The 13847-nt window shown below is 48.1% G+C and overlaps 1 protein-coding gene across 1 annotated transcript; it reads right to left on the reverse strand.

Moving 5' to 3' along the window:
• Nucleotides 1-6575: 6575 nt before the first annotated feature.
• LOC145805860 (uncharacterized) lies at nt 6576-7321 on the reverse strand. Its single transcript, XM_082901068.1, has 2 exons — nt 7225-7321; nt 6576-7017 (listed from the first exon to the last, which is right to left on the reverse strand). The coding sequence occupies exons 1-2, from the start codon at nt 7306-7308 to the stop codon at nt 6661-6663; spliced, it is 441 nt and encodes a 146-aa protein (XP_082757194.1). The 5' UTR covers nt 7309-7321; the 3' UTR covers nt 6576-6660.
• Nucleotides 7322-13847: the final 6526 nt, after the last annotated feature.

Below are 13847 nucleotides of genomic sequence, written 5' to 3' on the forward strand. Positions count from 1 at the left end.
CAGAGCTTGAAATGGGGGTAGCACTGGCGAGTCTACTATCAGATCCTCCGATCGGCCAAGAGTGCTTGGGGGATAACTCTTCGGTTTCTGTGATTGGAGATGAAATAGCTGCAGGCTTTCCAGCGCCAATCTTGGATGCATCTATCGCACCTTCTCTCATCTGGCAATATGAAGAAGGCTTTTTATCTAGCAGTTCCGGGTCAGGTAGTGAGCCGGAATCTGATTCTACCGAATCTTCTGCGTCGGAATCAGATTCCAGCTCGACTGAGTCTGAGTCCGGTATTCCTGGGGGTGATAACCCGGATACCACAGTCCTGTCTAGGTCGTCTTTTTCATTTTCTTTTGAGTCTGTTGTAACAGAGGAATCTGACGGCTTGGAAGTATTTAATGAGAATGATGTGGATGTGGTTTCCGAGTATTTTTCTGTGCCTTTGATTTATTGCTTAAATCAGGATTTTCAAAATTTTGATGAAAACAGCGAGGAAGAAATTCCCCCAGTTTTGCAACGATTAATTGATCAAGAGCAGGAGAGATTTGTTAAACCTTTAATGGATGAAATCACTACTGTGAATGTTGGTACTGAGAAGGACCCGCGGCTGGTCCAGATCGGGTCCACGTTGTCTTCAGAGGAGCGCGAGCGCTTAGTCGCTTTATTAAAAGATTTCAAAGATGTTTTCGCGTGGTCCTATGAAGACATGCCTGGAATCGATCCTGAGATTGTACAGCACCGGATCCCTCTTGATCCAGAGGCCCGCCCTGTCAAACAGAAACTCAGAAGGATTCGCCCGGACTGGGCCCTCAAAATTAAGGAAGAGGTCACCAAGCAAATTGACGTAGGGTTCCTGCTGGTATCTGAATATCCAACTTGGTTGGCCAACATAGTTCCAGTGCCGAAGAAGGACGGCAGAATTCGGGTCTGTGTAGACTTCAGAGATTTGAACAGGGCCAGTCCGAAAGACGACTTCCCTTTGCCGCACATCGATGAATTGGTGGACTTCACGGCAGGACATGCCTTGCTTTCGTTTATGGATGGTTTCTCAGGCTATAACCAGATAGTAATGGCACCCGAAGACCGGGAGAAGAGTGCGTTCACTACCCCGTGGGGGACATATTGTTATAGAGTGATGCCATTCGGGTTGAAAAATGCTGGAGCTACGTATCAACGGGCAGCGACTACAATATTGCATGATATGATCCATAAAGAGGTCGAGGTGTACGTGGACGACATGATTGTCAAGTCCAAAGATAGAGAGGGCCACTACACCGCCTTACAAAAATTCTTTCAAAGGATTAAAGAGTTTCGGCTGCGACTGAATCCCCAGAAATGCACGTTTGGTGTTACAGCGGGGAGGATGCTAGGGTTTCTGATCACACAAAGGGGCATCGAGGTCGACCCTTCCAAAATTAAGGCCATCTTAGAAATGCCACCACCAAGGACTGAAAAGGAGGTGCGAGGCTTTCTGGGTAAAGTGCAATTCATAAGACGGTTTATTTCTAAATTAACCTTGACTTGTGAACCACTTTTTGGTCTCCTGAAGAAAGGAAAGAAATTCCAATGGGACGGCCGATGTCAAGCAGCTTTTGAGCAGATCAAAGAGTATCTACAGAACCCACCCGTGTTGTCACCGCCAGAGCCGGGGAGACTGTTGATATTGTACCTTTCGGTAACTGAAACTACCATGGGCTGCATGCTTGCGCAGGAGTCAGAAGACAAGTTGGAAAGAGCCATCTACTATTTGAGCAAAAAGATGCTGGATTACGAGATCCGCTATACACCGCTGGAGAAGGCTTGTTTGGCCTTGGTATGGGCAACCAGGAAGCTGCGGCACTACCTGTTAGCCCACTCTGTAATGTTGGTTTCGCGTTTGGATCCCATCAAATATCTTTTCGAGAAACCAGCACTTATGGGTAGGCTAGCTCGTTGGCTGCTGTTGCTCTCCGAATTTGATTTGAAGTATGTAACGCACAAGTTAGTAAAAGGGAGAGCGGTAGCGGAGTTCCTTGCCGACCACCCGGTTGAGGGGGATGAAGCGGTTGAGTATCTATTCCCAGATGAAGCTATTCTGCACGTCGAAGATGAAACTTGGACGATGTACTTTGACGGAGCGTCAAACCAGTATGGGTATGGGATAGGGGTGTTGCTGATAGCGCCTGACGATTCCCGTATCCCTTTAGCATTCAAGCTCCGGTTCAAGGTTTCCAACAATGAAGCAGAGTATGAAGCATGTATTGCTGGCCTAGAAGCAGCCCTGGAACTAGGGGCAAGACGAGTGGACGTCATTGGGGACTCGAACCTCGTTGTGTCTCAAGCAAAAGGAGATTGGAAAGTCAAGGAGGAAAGGATGATAATCTACCACCAAACCTTAGATTTGCTAATTCCTCGTTTTGAAAAGCTAAAATTCACCCACCTCGTAAGAGAGAACAACAGGTTTGCAGATTCACTAGCAACTCTATCTTCTATGATAGACATCCCGTCCGGAGTCCGGATGCGTCCAGTCATTATCGATCAGAAGTTCGTGCCGGCATACGAGTCAATTTCCGCCATAGATGAGGTTCAAGACGGCAACCCCTGGTATTACGACATCTGGAACTTCTTGGAAAAGGAGATATATCCACTAGGGGCAAATGCCAAGGATAAGAGGGCTGTCAGAAGAATGGCTGCTCAGTTTATTATCTGCGGGGAAAAGCTGTACAAAAGGGGTCATCTGGGAATGCATAAGCTCTGTGTAGAAGCTGAAGAGTCAAAACGCCTGATGGAAGCCATCCATGGGGGGGAGTGCGGTGCACACATGAATGGAGTAATGCTGGCCAGAAAGATCCTCAGACAGGGCTACTACTGGTCAACCATGGAGGAGGATTGTATTAGCTTTGTTCAGCGATGCCACAAGTGTCAAATTCATGCAAACCGCATGAACATCCCGCCGTCAAAACTGTACAACATGACTTCACCATGGCCTTTTTCAGTCTGGGGAATTAATGTGATCGGAGCTGTTACCCCGAAGGGGTCAAACGGGCATGAGTTTATCCTGGTAGCGATAGATTATTTCACAAAGTGGGTCGAGGCCCAATCATACGCGGTGTTGAAGGCATCGCATGTCGCAAAATTCATCAGAAACAACATCATCTGTCGCTACGGGGTGCCAAATGAGATAATTTCAGATAATGGTTCCCACTTCAAGAAAGAAGTGGTAGACTTGTTGGAGAAATACAGTGTGGCTTTCCATAAGTCATCTACATACCGGCCACAGACCAATGGAGCGGTTGAAGCCGCCAACAAGAATATCAAGCATATACTACAGAAGATGGTGGAAACCTATCGAGATTGGCCAGACAAGCTGCCGTTTGCTCTGTGGGGCTATAGGACTTCAATCAGAACTTCTACTGGAGCAACTCCATATTCATTAGTCTATGGAATGGAGGCTGTTCTACCCATTGAGATTGAGGTTCCGTCGTTACGAGTATTGGCTGAATGCCAGATAGCCGAAGCAGATTGGCAGCAAAGCAGATTCGAAGAACTCATGCTCTTTGATGAAAGAAGACTGAAAGCACTGTACCACATCCAAGGCTATCAACGCAGAATTGCCCGGGCTTTCAACAAGAAAGTTAAGTCCAGGAATCTGAAAGAAGGAGATTTGGTGCTCAAAGACAACCGAGCTCCCATCCACGACCCAAGGGGCAAGTTCAAACCCAATTGGACTGGTCCTTACATCATCAAAGCTATCTGGTCAGGTGGGGCTGTGGTTCTGATGGATCTAGATGGCTTGGAGTTCTCACAACCGATCAATATGGACAAGTTGAAGAAATACTATCCTTGAGAGGCTCGCTAGGCCGAAAACCCGAAAGGGCGACCTAGGCAAAATTCAGGGCACAAAAAAATAGAAAATATAAAAACTGAGCTCGCAAGGTTGAAAACCCGCAAAGGGCGGCCTTGGCAAAAGTTAGAGCGCAAAAGGAGAGTGAAAATACTCGAGTGAACCTTAGCCTGAACTACGTAAGGCTTGATTCCCATCCTTGGGATACGTAGGCAGCTTCACCTTGAAGTTCAGTCATAAACTTTTTCCCGATCAACTCTGTCCATCTTGATCATCTCAGTCATCATTATCCATCAGCATTTATCGTGATCTCCGGTACAGTGCTGTTCAAACTAGGGGCAACTTTCCGTTGCCGCGATGGTACAAAGTTACTCAGACTAGGGGCAACTTTCCGTTGCTATGGAGTGCCGCATTGTTCTTCAGACCAAGGGCAATTTTCCAGTTGCGGGGATCTGGGGTTGTGCATCTCAGTGACAGATTTCCGGTGTGTCCAAATTCTGATCCACATCGAAAATAGTTTTGAAAAGTTTTAATAAAGGTTGACTTTGCTCAAATTAATCTTTTTACGACTAAGACCATTTTTGGACCAAAGACGGAAAATTTTCAGTACCACAACTTCCAATTTCATTGATTTCAAAACTGAGTTCTCCTGCTCTTACATTACAATCAAGGTTGCTTTTTAGTACATTCATAATGAAAACTTGAAAATACTAAATAAGCAATAAATTTGGGGCATAGTTGAATCAAGTATCTCTGCGTCCCCTCCCAGAGCTGGATGGAACATCTGATGCCAAGCTAGGCCCAACCTGTGCCTCCTCATTGAGCCAATCCAAGCACTCATCGGACAAAGTACAACTGAAAGTGGAAGCAGGGGCTAGGAGCTCTCTAGTCCTCCATGCCGTGGCATATCGGGCGAGCTGTGCGCCCCGGATCGGGAAAGCGGCTGGGTACTCAATCCCCTCCGGTGGACAGGTCTGATCATGGCCAAACTGACGCAGGAACCGGAACGGAAAATAGAATACGCAGTGGGTTAGACCAACCAATTGGATCCCAATCAGCCGGGACATACTATAGCTCATTGCCGGGAGGTTGAGCCAAGGGCAACGCCAAGCAATGCCGTCTGCGGACAAATTGCACATCCAATCGAACCACCACCTTTCGTCAAGAGCATTGACAAGGCGCTGCCGAAAGAAGTAGCCTCGAGCTGAATAAGCCGGGGAAGAGTCCACAACCTGCAACTTGTCCATTAACCATACCTAGGGGAGGGATGGAAAATGAGAGAATAAAGAACAGAGAGATGTATGATGAGAGAAAAAGTAAGACAAGGGTTTCGTGAGAAAAACCGAGCCTGAGAGTCGAGTGATGTGAGCAAATATATATGTGAGGTCGGGTGGGAAACATTACCTGCAGCAGCAGTGGACTCCCGGCGAACCTAGTCGCCTCCCGGCGATAGACAGAATCTAAACCCATCAATGTCTCGGCCAAGGTCATGGCATTACAACTCTTCCCTTCTCTCAAACCTTGGGCGACTTCAATCAGGCGAATGCTAGCCCCGCCAAAGCCCGAGGAAAGCAGAAAGTGAGACAACAAACATAAGCAGGGGGCGTGTTCCCGGAAACCCTGCCAATAATGGTTGCTGCGGTCACTGGCGTCGGAAAAACGATGGATCAAGCCGAGGATGTCCAGCTCTCCACTGCAGATCAGAGATCGAGCGTCATGCGCTGTGAGCCCACACATCCGCCCTAAAGCCTGGGCGTGACCAAAACGGAACTGGGGCAAGATCACTTCAGAACACTCAGACTCCATCAAAACTTGAAAATCTTCGAAAGTGGGGCACATCTCTTGGCCGCCAAAACTAAAAACGTGCGTCACTGGATTCCAGAACCTTGCCGCGGCATGGAGGAAAGGAAGATGTAGCGAAGTACGGCTCAGCGTGAATAGTGCATTCAAGCCGAAACCCCGGAAATTCAACTTTTCCGAGCCATCTAGAGAAGAGATCCAAGATGTGATATTTTCTGCGAGAAACGCCTCCATCTTTGCCTAAAACTAAGATGAAATGAATGTTCCCGAAGTTGAGGCTTTTATAGAAGGAAAAACACTATTCACGGGGACACGTGTCAAAAATCTGGTGGCTACAGGACTGGATGGCCGGCCAGCCACTTTTTCTGGCTGGCCAGCCATTTACTTTTTCAGAAATGGCCGGCCAGCTATCTCTCTCCACCAAAGATGGCCGGCCGGCTCCCAAGGATGATTGGCAAAGCTGCAGTGTATCTCCTTGGCCTTGTTTTACCCTTCGAGGGAGAGTTCCAAGCATTTCCATGCAACGGGAGAGTCAAAGGCCTCCGTTTCGGATGCGTTCCGGTGCCCAGATCGTCAGAAGTACACTTCGTTGTTGTTGAGTTTTGTTTATCGAGTTGTTGTTTTGCTTATCGAGTTGTTTGTCGAGCGGACGTGTTTTGTGTTTTTGAGTCATTGCTCTCTGTTTAAGCAATTTTTGTTAAAGTCTTGCGTTGTCAACGTTGTTGCATTTTGATTATCAAGTTGTAAACTTGCTAAAGATTCTGTTATATCTTAGTAAGTTGAGTTGCTTAGTTTGTTGCGTCGGTTCACTACCTGATTTGGTGATTACACAATGCGCATTTCCATTCAATTTCATTTTTGTGCAAAATAATTGATGCGATTCGATGCTAAAAGTTTAAAATACAAACATCTTTTCGAAAGCTATTTCATTTCATCATGTTTTACAACAAACAAAGGTACAAGTTTTACAAAAAATAAAACTGCCTAACAATGTGCAAAGTGCTACAAACTACTAGCAAAAAGAAAAATAAAGCAGGAAATAACAACATCAAAGTCCTCGGGAGCGGGAACGAGAAGCACGCCTTGTCCTCTTCTGCGGGATAATCTCCGCACTGTCATCATCATCTGAGTCGGAGCCTCCCTCCTCAGCAAATGTCTCTGACTGACGGTCGGTAGCCTCCTCCTCCTCCTCCTCAGCATCCTCCTCCTCCTCATCAGGCTCCACCTCCACAACGTGAGCCCTGCGTCTGCGGACGGGCCCTCCTCGAGCTCCTCGGAAAGGCCTAGATGGCCCGGATCCTCTGGAAGGCCGAGATGGCCCTGCCCCCTGAAAAGGCCCAGATGGCCCAGCTCCCCAAGGAGGCCCAGGTGGCCTGGTCTGCGGCTGACCGGACCAGGAAGGCATCTGAAAACAAAGAATTCAATTCAAATACATCAGTCCAAATATATACATCAGATGCAGATACAAGCAGAGGCTACATGAAGTGAGTGCATGTAAGTACAGTGTATAAGTGGGGTGTGTGTCAGATGTGCTCTACACAAAAGGTCTATCGATGCAGTAGAAATCAGCATGTCATCAGAAGTATGATAAATGCCAGAAAACTGAAGGTACCTGGATGCCCGCGACAGACAACTGTGCCTCCCTACGCAGGACCATGCCTTCGAGTGTGGCCACTAGCCCAACCACCTCCTCCATGTATCCTCGCGATGGCTGCAAAAACGAGTTCATAATCATCAGTGAACAGAAGAGTGTCTAAACATCTGAATGATGAATGAAAAGAAGTGGAGCATACCGGCGATGAGTCCGGATCAATGGCGTATCGATCACTGGGCATCGGAGGCTCTAGTGGAATCAGAGTCGGAGAGCTAGCCCCGTACTGCCACGCCATCAACTCAGTAGGCATATCTGGCCATCCGACATGAGGATGAATCGACGGAGTCGGAGGAACCGGTCTGCTCCCGCCTCTAGATGTGCCAGCCCTGCTAGAAGAAGGGACGTCTGTAGCTCGAGCCCGAGCCTGATCCGAGGATGACGTACCGGCAGGCCTCATCATCGGGATACGAGCTTCCGTCAATGGAGGCATCAAGTATAGGTGACGGTAAGTGGCGTAGTCCCCCTCCTCAACATGCAGTAAAGCATCAGTGCCCAGCATGGCGCCGACTACCTCTGAGTAAGAGAGTCTGTCAGCGGTCCGCATACTGGCTGGGGGTACTGCGGGAATATCCTGAGAAAGATACCCCCATACCTGGCGCAGAAAGCGCTCCCCTAGGAACCATACCCTGCCAACCGGCCCTTCAAGCAGGACCCTATACTGGGAGATGTCCGATGCCCCGGTGTACTGAAGTCGGAGGCCATCACCCAGAGACGCCCAGGGCTGCCATGTAATCTGCGAATGATGAATGCATAAACCAATCAGAAATCGAGAATATACAGAGCAAATCAAAGATGAAAATGAAAAGAACTGAAAGTTCTGAGGTACCTCTGAATGTCGCACCGTGTCGAAATACTGTCGTAGGCGAAGGAGGGTCTCTCGCGGCCTCGGCCGGTGCGGGCCCTCAAATATTAATGAATATGGGGTCACGGGAATCCCTACCACCTCCAGCTCTGGGGCTAATGATGGGAAGTATACATAAACCCATAGCTGAGAAAAACAATGCAGAATGTAAGTACGAAATGCTGAGAGCAAAATACAGACTGTAAAAGTGCGCTGTGTGTGTGCAATGTACAAGTAATGAGAAGCAGGAATGTAAATCAGGGGGACAGAAAAGTACCTCCCAGGCTCTCCAGTAGCCGCCAAGTAAGTCGCCCCGCCCGCGGGAGGTCGCGCTCATATAAAAGTAGAGGGTAGCCAGGCCGGCGCCACCCCAATCATATCTACTGACCTGTGATAGGTCAACCAGAGCGCTCAGCAGGTATAGCCCAATGGTGTTCCCTCTGTCGGCGAACAGGGTAGTCCCGAAGAGGAACATCAGGAAGCCACGAGCATACTGCTCTGTCTCCTCGGGAGTCTCGGGCACCATCTCCGCCCGCCGAAAATGGGAAGAGAACCAAGTGTATCGGACTCTCCCAGAGACCCTGTCAACAGGTGGGTGAGCCCCCAATAAATACATCCAGGCGGCCTCCCACTCGCCCATGTCCTCGTCGTAGGGGATGGACCAACCTCCGACGTCAAGGCCGGTCAATACAGCGAAGTCAAAAGGGGTCATGGTCATGTCCCCGGTAGCAGAGAAATGAAAGGAATTGGTGGTGTCCCACCATCTCTTTACCAGAGCTGCCATCAGCGTCCTCCTGGCAGGGCAACGTGACAACCCGACACAGAAGGGGCCGAACCCCGCCAAATCTACCAAGTCTCTGACGCCCTCCGGGAGCTCAGCGTACCAATCCCTCGCGGCAGTAGAACCATACCCCCGCACACTGCGGGAACCACCCTGCATTCAGAATGAATACATGTGTTAATAATGAAATGAAATGGGCTGTGTGCCAATGAGATGAAATGGGCTGTGTGCCAATGAGATAAAGTGGGATGTATGTCGATGAAGTGAAATAAGCTACTTGCAAAATCTACGTGGGCTGCGTGTTCACTATCTACCTGGGCTGCGTGTTCAGAAAATTTGAATTTGGGCTGCGTGTTCAACTTTCAGTTAAATTGTGGGCTGCGTGTTCACTATCTACCTGGGCTGCGTGTTCAGAAAATTTGAAATTTGGGCTGCGTGTTCAACTTTCAGTTAAATTGTGGGCTGCGTGTTCACTATCTACCTGGGCTGCGTGTTCAGAAAATTTGAATTTGGGCTGCGTGTTCAACTTTCAGTTAAATTGTGGGCTGCGTGTTCAGAAAATTTGAATTTGGGCTGCGTGTTCAACTTTCAGTTAAATTGTGGACTGCGTGTTCACTATCTACCTGGGCTGCGTGTTCAGAAAATTTGAAATTTGGGCTGCGTGTTCAACTTTCAGTTAAATTGTGGGCTGCGTGTTCACTATCTACCTGGGCTGCGTGTTCAGAAAATTTGAAATTTGGGCTGCGTGTTCAACTTTCAGTTAAATTGTGGGCTGCGTGTTCACTATCTACCTGGGCTGCGTGTTCAGAAAATTTGAAATTTGGGCTGCGTGTTCAACTTTCAGTTAAATTGTGGGCTGCGTGTTCACTATCTACCTGGGCTGCGTGTTCAGAAAATTTGAAATTTGGGCTGCGTGTTCAACTTTCAGTTAAATTGTGGGCTGCGTGTTCACTATCTACCTGGGCTGCGTGTTCAGAAAATTTGAATTTGGGCTGCGTGTTCAACTTTCAGTTAAATTGTGGGCTGCGTGTTCACTATCTACCTGGGCTGCGTGTTCAGAAAATTTGAAATTTGGGCTGCGTGTTCAACTTTCAGTTAAATTGTGGGCTGCGTGTTCACTATCTACCTGGGCTGCGTGTTCAGAAAATTTGAAATTTGGGCTGCGTGTTCAACTTTCAGTTAAATTGTGGGCTGCGTGTTCACTATCTACCTGGGCTGCGTGTTCAGAAAATTTGAAATTTGGGCTGCGTGTTCAACTTTCAGTTAAATTGTGGGCTGCGTGTTCAGAAAATTTGAATTTTGGGCTGCGTGTTCAACTTTCAGTTAAATTGTGGGCTGCGTGTTCACTATCTACCTGGGCTGCGTGTTCAGAAAATTTGAAATTTGGGCTGCGTGTTCAACTTTCAGTTAAATTGTGGGCTGCGTGTTCACTATCTACCTGGGCTGCGTGTTCAGAAAATTTGAATTTTGGGCTGCGTGTTCAACTTTCAGTTAAATTGTGGGCTGCGTGTTCACTATCTACCTGGGCTGCGTGTTCAGAAAATTTGAATTTGGGCTGCGTGTTCACTATCTACCTGGGCTGCGTGTTCAGAAAATTTGAAATTTGGGCTGCGTGTTCAACTTTCAGTTAAATTGTGGGCTGCGTGTTCACTATCTACCTGGGCTGTGTGTTCAGAAAATTTGAAATTTGGGCTGCGTGTTCAACTTTCAGTTAAATTGTGGGCTGCGTGTTCACTATCTACCTGGGCTGCGTGTTCAGAAAATTTGAAATTTGGGCTGCGTGTTCAACTTTCAGTTAAATTGTGGGCTGCGTGTTCACTATCTACCTAGGCTGTGTGTTCAAAAAATTTAAAGTGTGGCTGTGTGTTCACTTTCGGATTTGGGTTGTGTGTTCGACAAATCAGTGTTTGAGCCGTGTTTTCTAATGTGGGCTGTGTGTTCGCAATTAATTGGTGAGCCAAGTGTTCAGAAATTCAAGTGTTGAAACTACATGTTCAAGCATGGCAAAGGTGCGAAATGTAAAATACAGAAGATAAGGTAAATACCTCTCGGGCCTCGTGAGAGAGATGCTGCTCCGGCTCTCTGAGAAGCATATCCACGGGTGCTCGCTCGTCAAAGCTGGTAAAATTACGGAAGACGGGACGAGGGAGGACGTGAGCTGGCGGACGGTACCTCCCGGGAATGATAGGTCGGGTCCTCGGAGGTAGAGTCATGGGATCGAAATCATCTCCGGCACCTGGAAAACCCCCGCCATGGGAAGAAGTACCCGCCATTTTCAAGAATCTGCAAAAGGGGAGCAAAAATGAGCAAAATGGGCCAAAATCGAAAAAAGTCAACAAAAGTCAACTCCCGGGAAAATATTCCAAATACTGAGACAAATTTACCTCAAGTGGTGAAAATGCAAAAAGAAGCTCCGAAGTCAGAATTTAATCGCTCCAAAGTGCTTAAAACCGAGTGTTTTTACGGAAACAATTTGCGCGGGGCGTTGGAAAATGCGCGTGAAACTCAAATCTAGAGAGAAAAGTGTTGAAAGAGGCAAGAAACGAAGAGGGTTCGGCTGCCTTTTATAAGCCTCAAGGCCTTGGATTGCAAGAGCATCAAAAAGGAGGGAAAAAGACCGAAATGCCCCCGGAAAAAGGGCATGGCCGGCCGGCCCCTTTTTCTAGCTGGCCAGCCATCTGCTTTTTGCAGAAATGGCCGGCCAGCCATTAGCTTTTGTGGAAACCGGTTGGCCACCTCCCCTTGGGAAGATAAACGGCCGGCCATCATCCCCACATGCTCACCTAGCTCTCTGCAAATTTTGAGGAAGATCGGAGTTCCCGGGACCTGAAAAAGTTCAAGAAAAGTACACTTCCGGTCGCGAAATTGCTCCGTCGGGACCTCGGTTCCAAGTTCTGACGTGTGTCTCATCATCATTCATCGAAATCAAAGTGTATCCCTTTTGAATGAGTTGTAACCTCTCAGGGAAGCAGATCGGAGGCCGTGGTCGAGTCGTCTTCGCCGAAACGCGCATTTCCGTACTCGTTGTTTCATGACAAACGAGCGCCCTGATTCCTGCTCGTGTTACATTATCTTGCATTTTCATGAACATACCTGCATTAACATGCACGTTTCTTGATGTTAATCATACTTCTGTGTTTAAGCATGCGTTGTCACGCATGTTCTACTTTTGCATTGCGATGCATTCACTCACCGGCACTGCGTGTGTCGAACTTTCGGAATCACATTAAATACATGTTGTTAGCATGTTGTGTTTGTTGCAATTTCTCTCTTTTGCAGGCACGATATTGTATGTACGGTTCAATTGAAGCTGGTGCGACCAGACAAATCGCGCAGGTATTGTATCTTCTCCGTGTGAGACGTGGCGGGGATTGAATAATCCTCCGCATTCTTAACTGCATGAAATGTAGTTGTTGCTTTGCATTCTTGCTTAAAACTGTTGCATCTATTTGCGAATACTTGCTTCATTACAGCATGCTGCATTTTCACGATCATTGGGTTACCTTAGGCTTCTTGCATATCATTTGCATTTCGCCCCCTGCCTGCAGGCATGCCTGCGGGCGCATCTCTGTTTATCCAGTATGTTTGTCTAAGTCTTCGGCCTTGTCAAAAATGGGTCGTCTCTGGGCTTTGACATTCACTCCCGTCACTTGCGACTTCCGAGTTCTGTCAAAGAGGGGCAACTGTAGACACCCCATTTTTGACCGACCTTAAGACTCAGACGTCACCGATTGAGCGCTTGGTGATGTTGCATAATGTGCTTGTTCAGAAGTTTTAGAGTCGCGGCCGTGAGCCCTGCCTCCGGACTTCCGAACCCTTTTCTGTGCCTTGTCTCGGTTTGCGAGCCAGACTCGGTTTTCTCTGTTTCTTTTCCCAAGGGAAGGGAGAGGTCCCGTAGACCGTCTCTCAAATGTCCGTAGGCTACATTTGGTGGCCGTAGGCCATTTTGCCCATTTTGGAGTCCGGTTCCCGGTTTTCGGAGCCGTCAGGCCGTGTGCCTCGGTTCGGGACCGCTTAACCATCTCCTATTGCTCTGATTTTTGGCATAAATCTTATTTCATCCCTTTTGAGGGACACTGGGGGTTGAGAAACCCACTTCGAGGTCGAATACCATTTTCGGTGCTTAACAGCCCATTTTCGGGACCCCAAACTGCGTGTTTTGGCTCCGGAACATTCGTTTTGCAACGGTTTTCGTTCATTTTTGGCAGGTACCTCTGTTTTATCACAAGGAAGGTCACTGAAGGGTGGGAGGCTAGCAATTGTTGCAACAACCAGTTATCTCTCTTCCGGAGCCTCCCGGCGCCCGTTTTTCGCACTTCCGGGCTAATGTTGAATACCTTGGAGCTAGTGTTGCCAACTTTCAACCACATATTTGTGATCTACACACCTGAGAGGCCCCTAAAAGTTGGTGGCCGGCCATTAAGGTCACCTGACCCTTTTGACCCCTTTCTTCCGGGCTAATGTTGAACCCCTTGGACCCTTTTTCTTGAACTTTGAACCACATATCTATGATGTACACACATGAGAGGCCCCTAAAAGTTCATGGCCGGCCAGTAAGTCGACTTGACCCTTTTGACCCCCTCTTTCCGAGCCATTGTTGAACCCCTTGGGCCCACTTTCTTGGAATTTCAACTACATGGTTGTGTTGTACACATATAGGGGTACCTCTCCAATAGCTGGCCGGCCAGAAAATCACCTTGACCCTTTTGACCCCTAGCCGGCCGGCTAGGGGGTGTGGCCGGCCGGCCACCTCCAGCAAAAGTGTGAGGCCGGCCTGCTTCCTTGCACTGTGTACTTTACAGCTGTGGGGCAATATCCCCCAGATATTTCCTGTATCCGGGGGATATTTTGTGGGGGAGTTTTACCCTCCTTTTCCCCCACCTTTACACCCCCTTTTTGATCCTTATAACCAGCTGGTGGCCTCCTTTGCAAGGGTTAGAAAAATTACTCTTCAAGCTT

This window comes from Camellia sinensis, chromosome 13 (genome assembly GCF_055761805.1).
Source record: "Camellia sinensis isolate YWXY chromosome 13, ASM5576180v1, whole genome shotgun sequence".
Classification (NCBI taxonomy): domain Eukaryota; kingdom Viridiplantae; phylum Streptophyta; class Magnoliopsida; order Ericales; family Theaceae; genus Camellia; species Camellia sinensis.

What these genes read in the sequence shown, in the direction of transcription:
- LOC145805860 (XM_082901068.1), bottom strand. Translation starts at nt 7,308, where the DNA reads ATGGAGGAGGTGGTTGGGCTAGTGGCCACACTCGAAGGCATGGTCCTG. An exon ending in TGTCTGTCGCGGGCATCCAG is followed by an intron (nt 7,018 to 7,224) that starts GTACCTTCAGTT and finishes CTTTGTTTTCAG; the next exon opens with ATGCCTTCCTGGTCCGGTCA.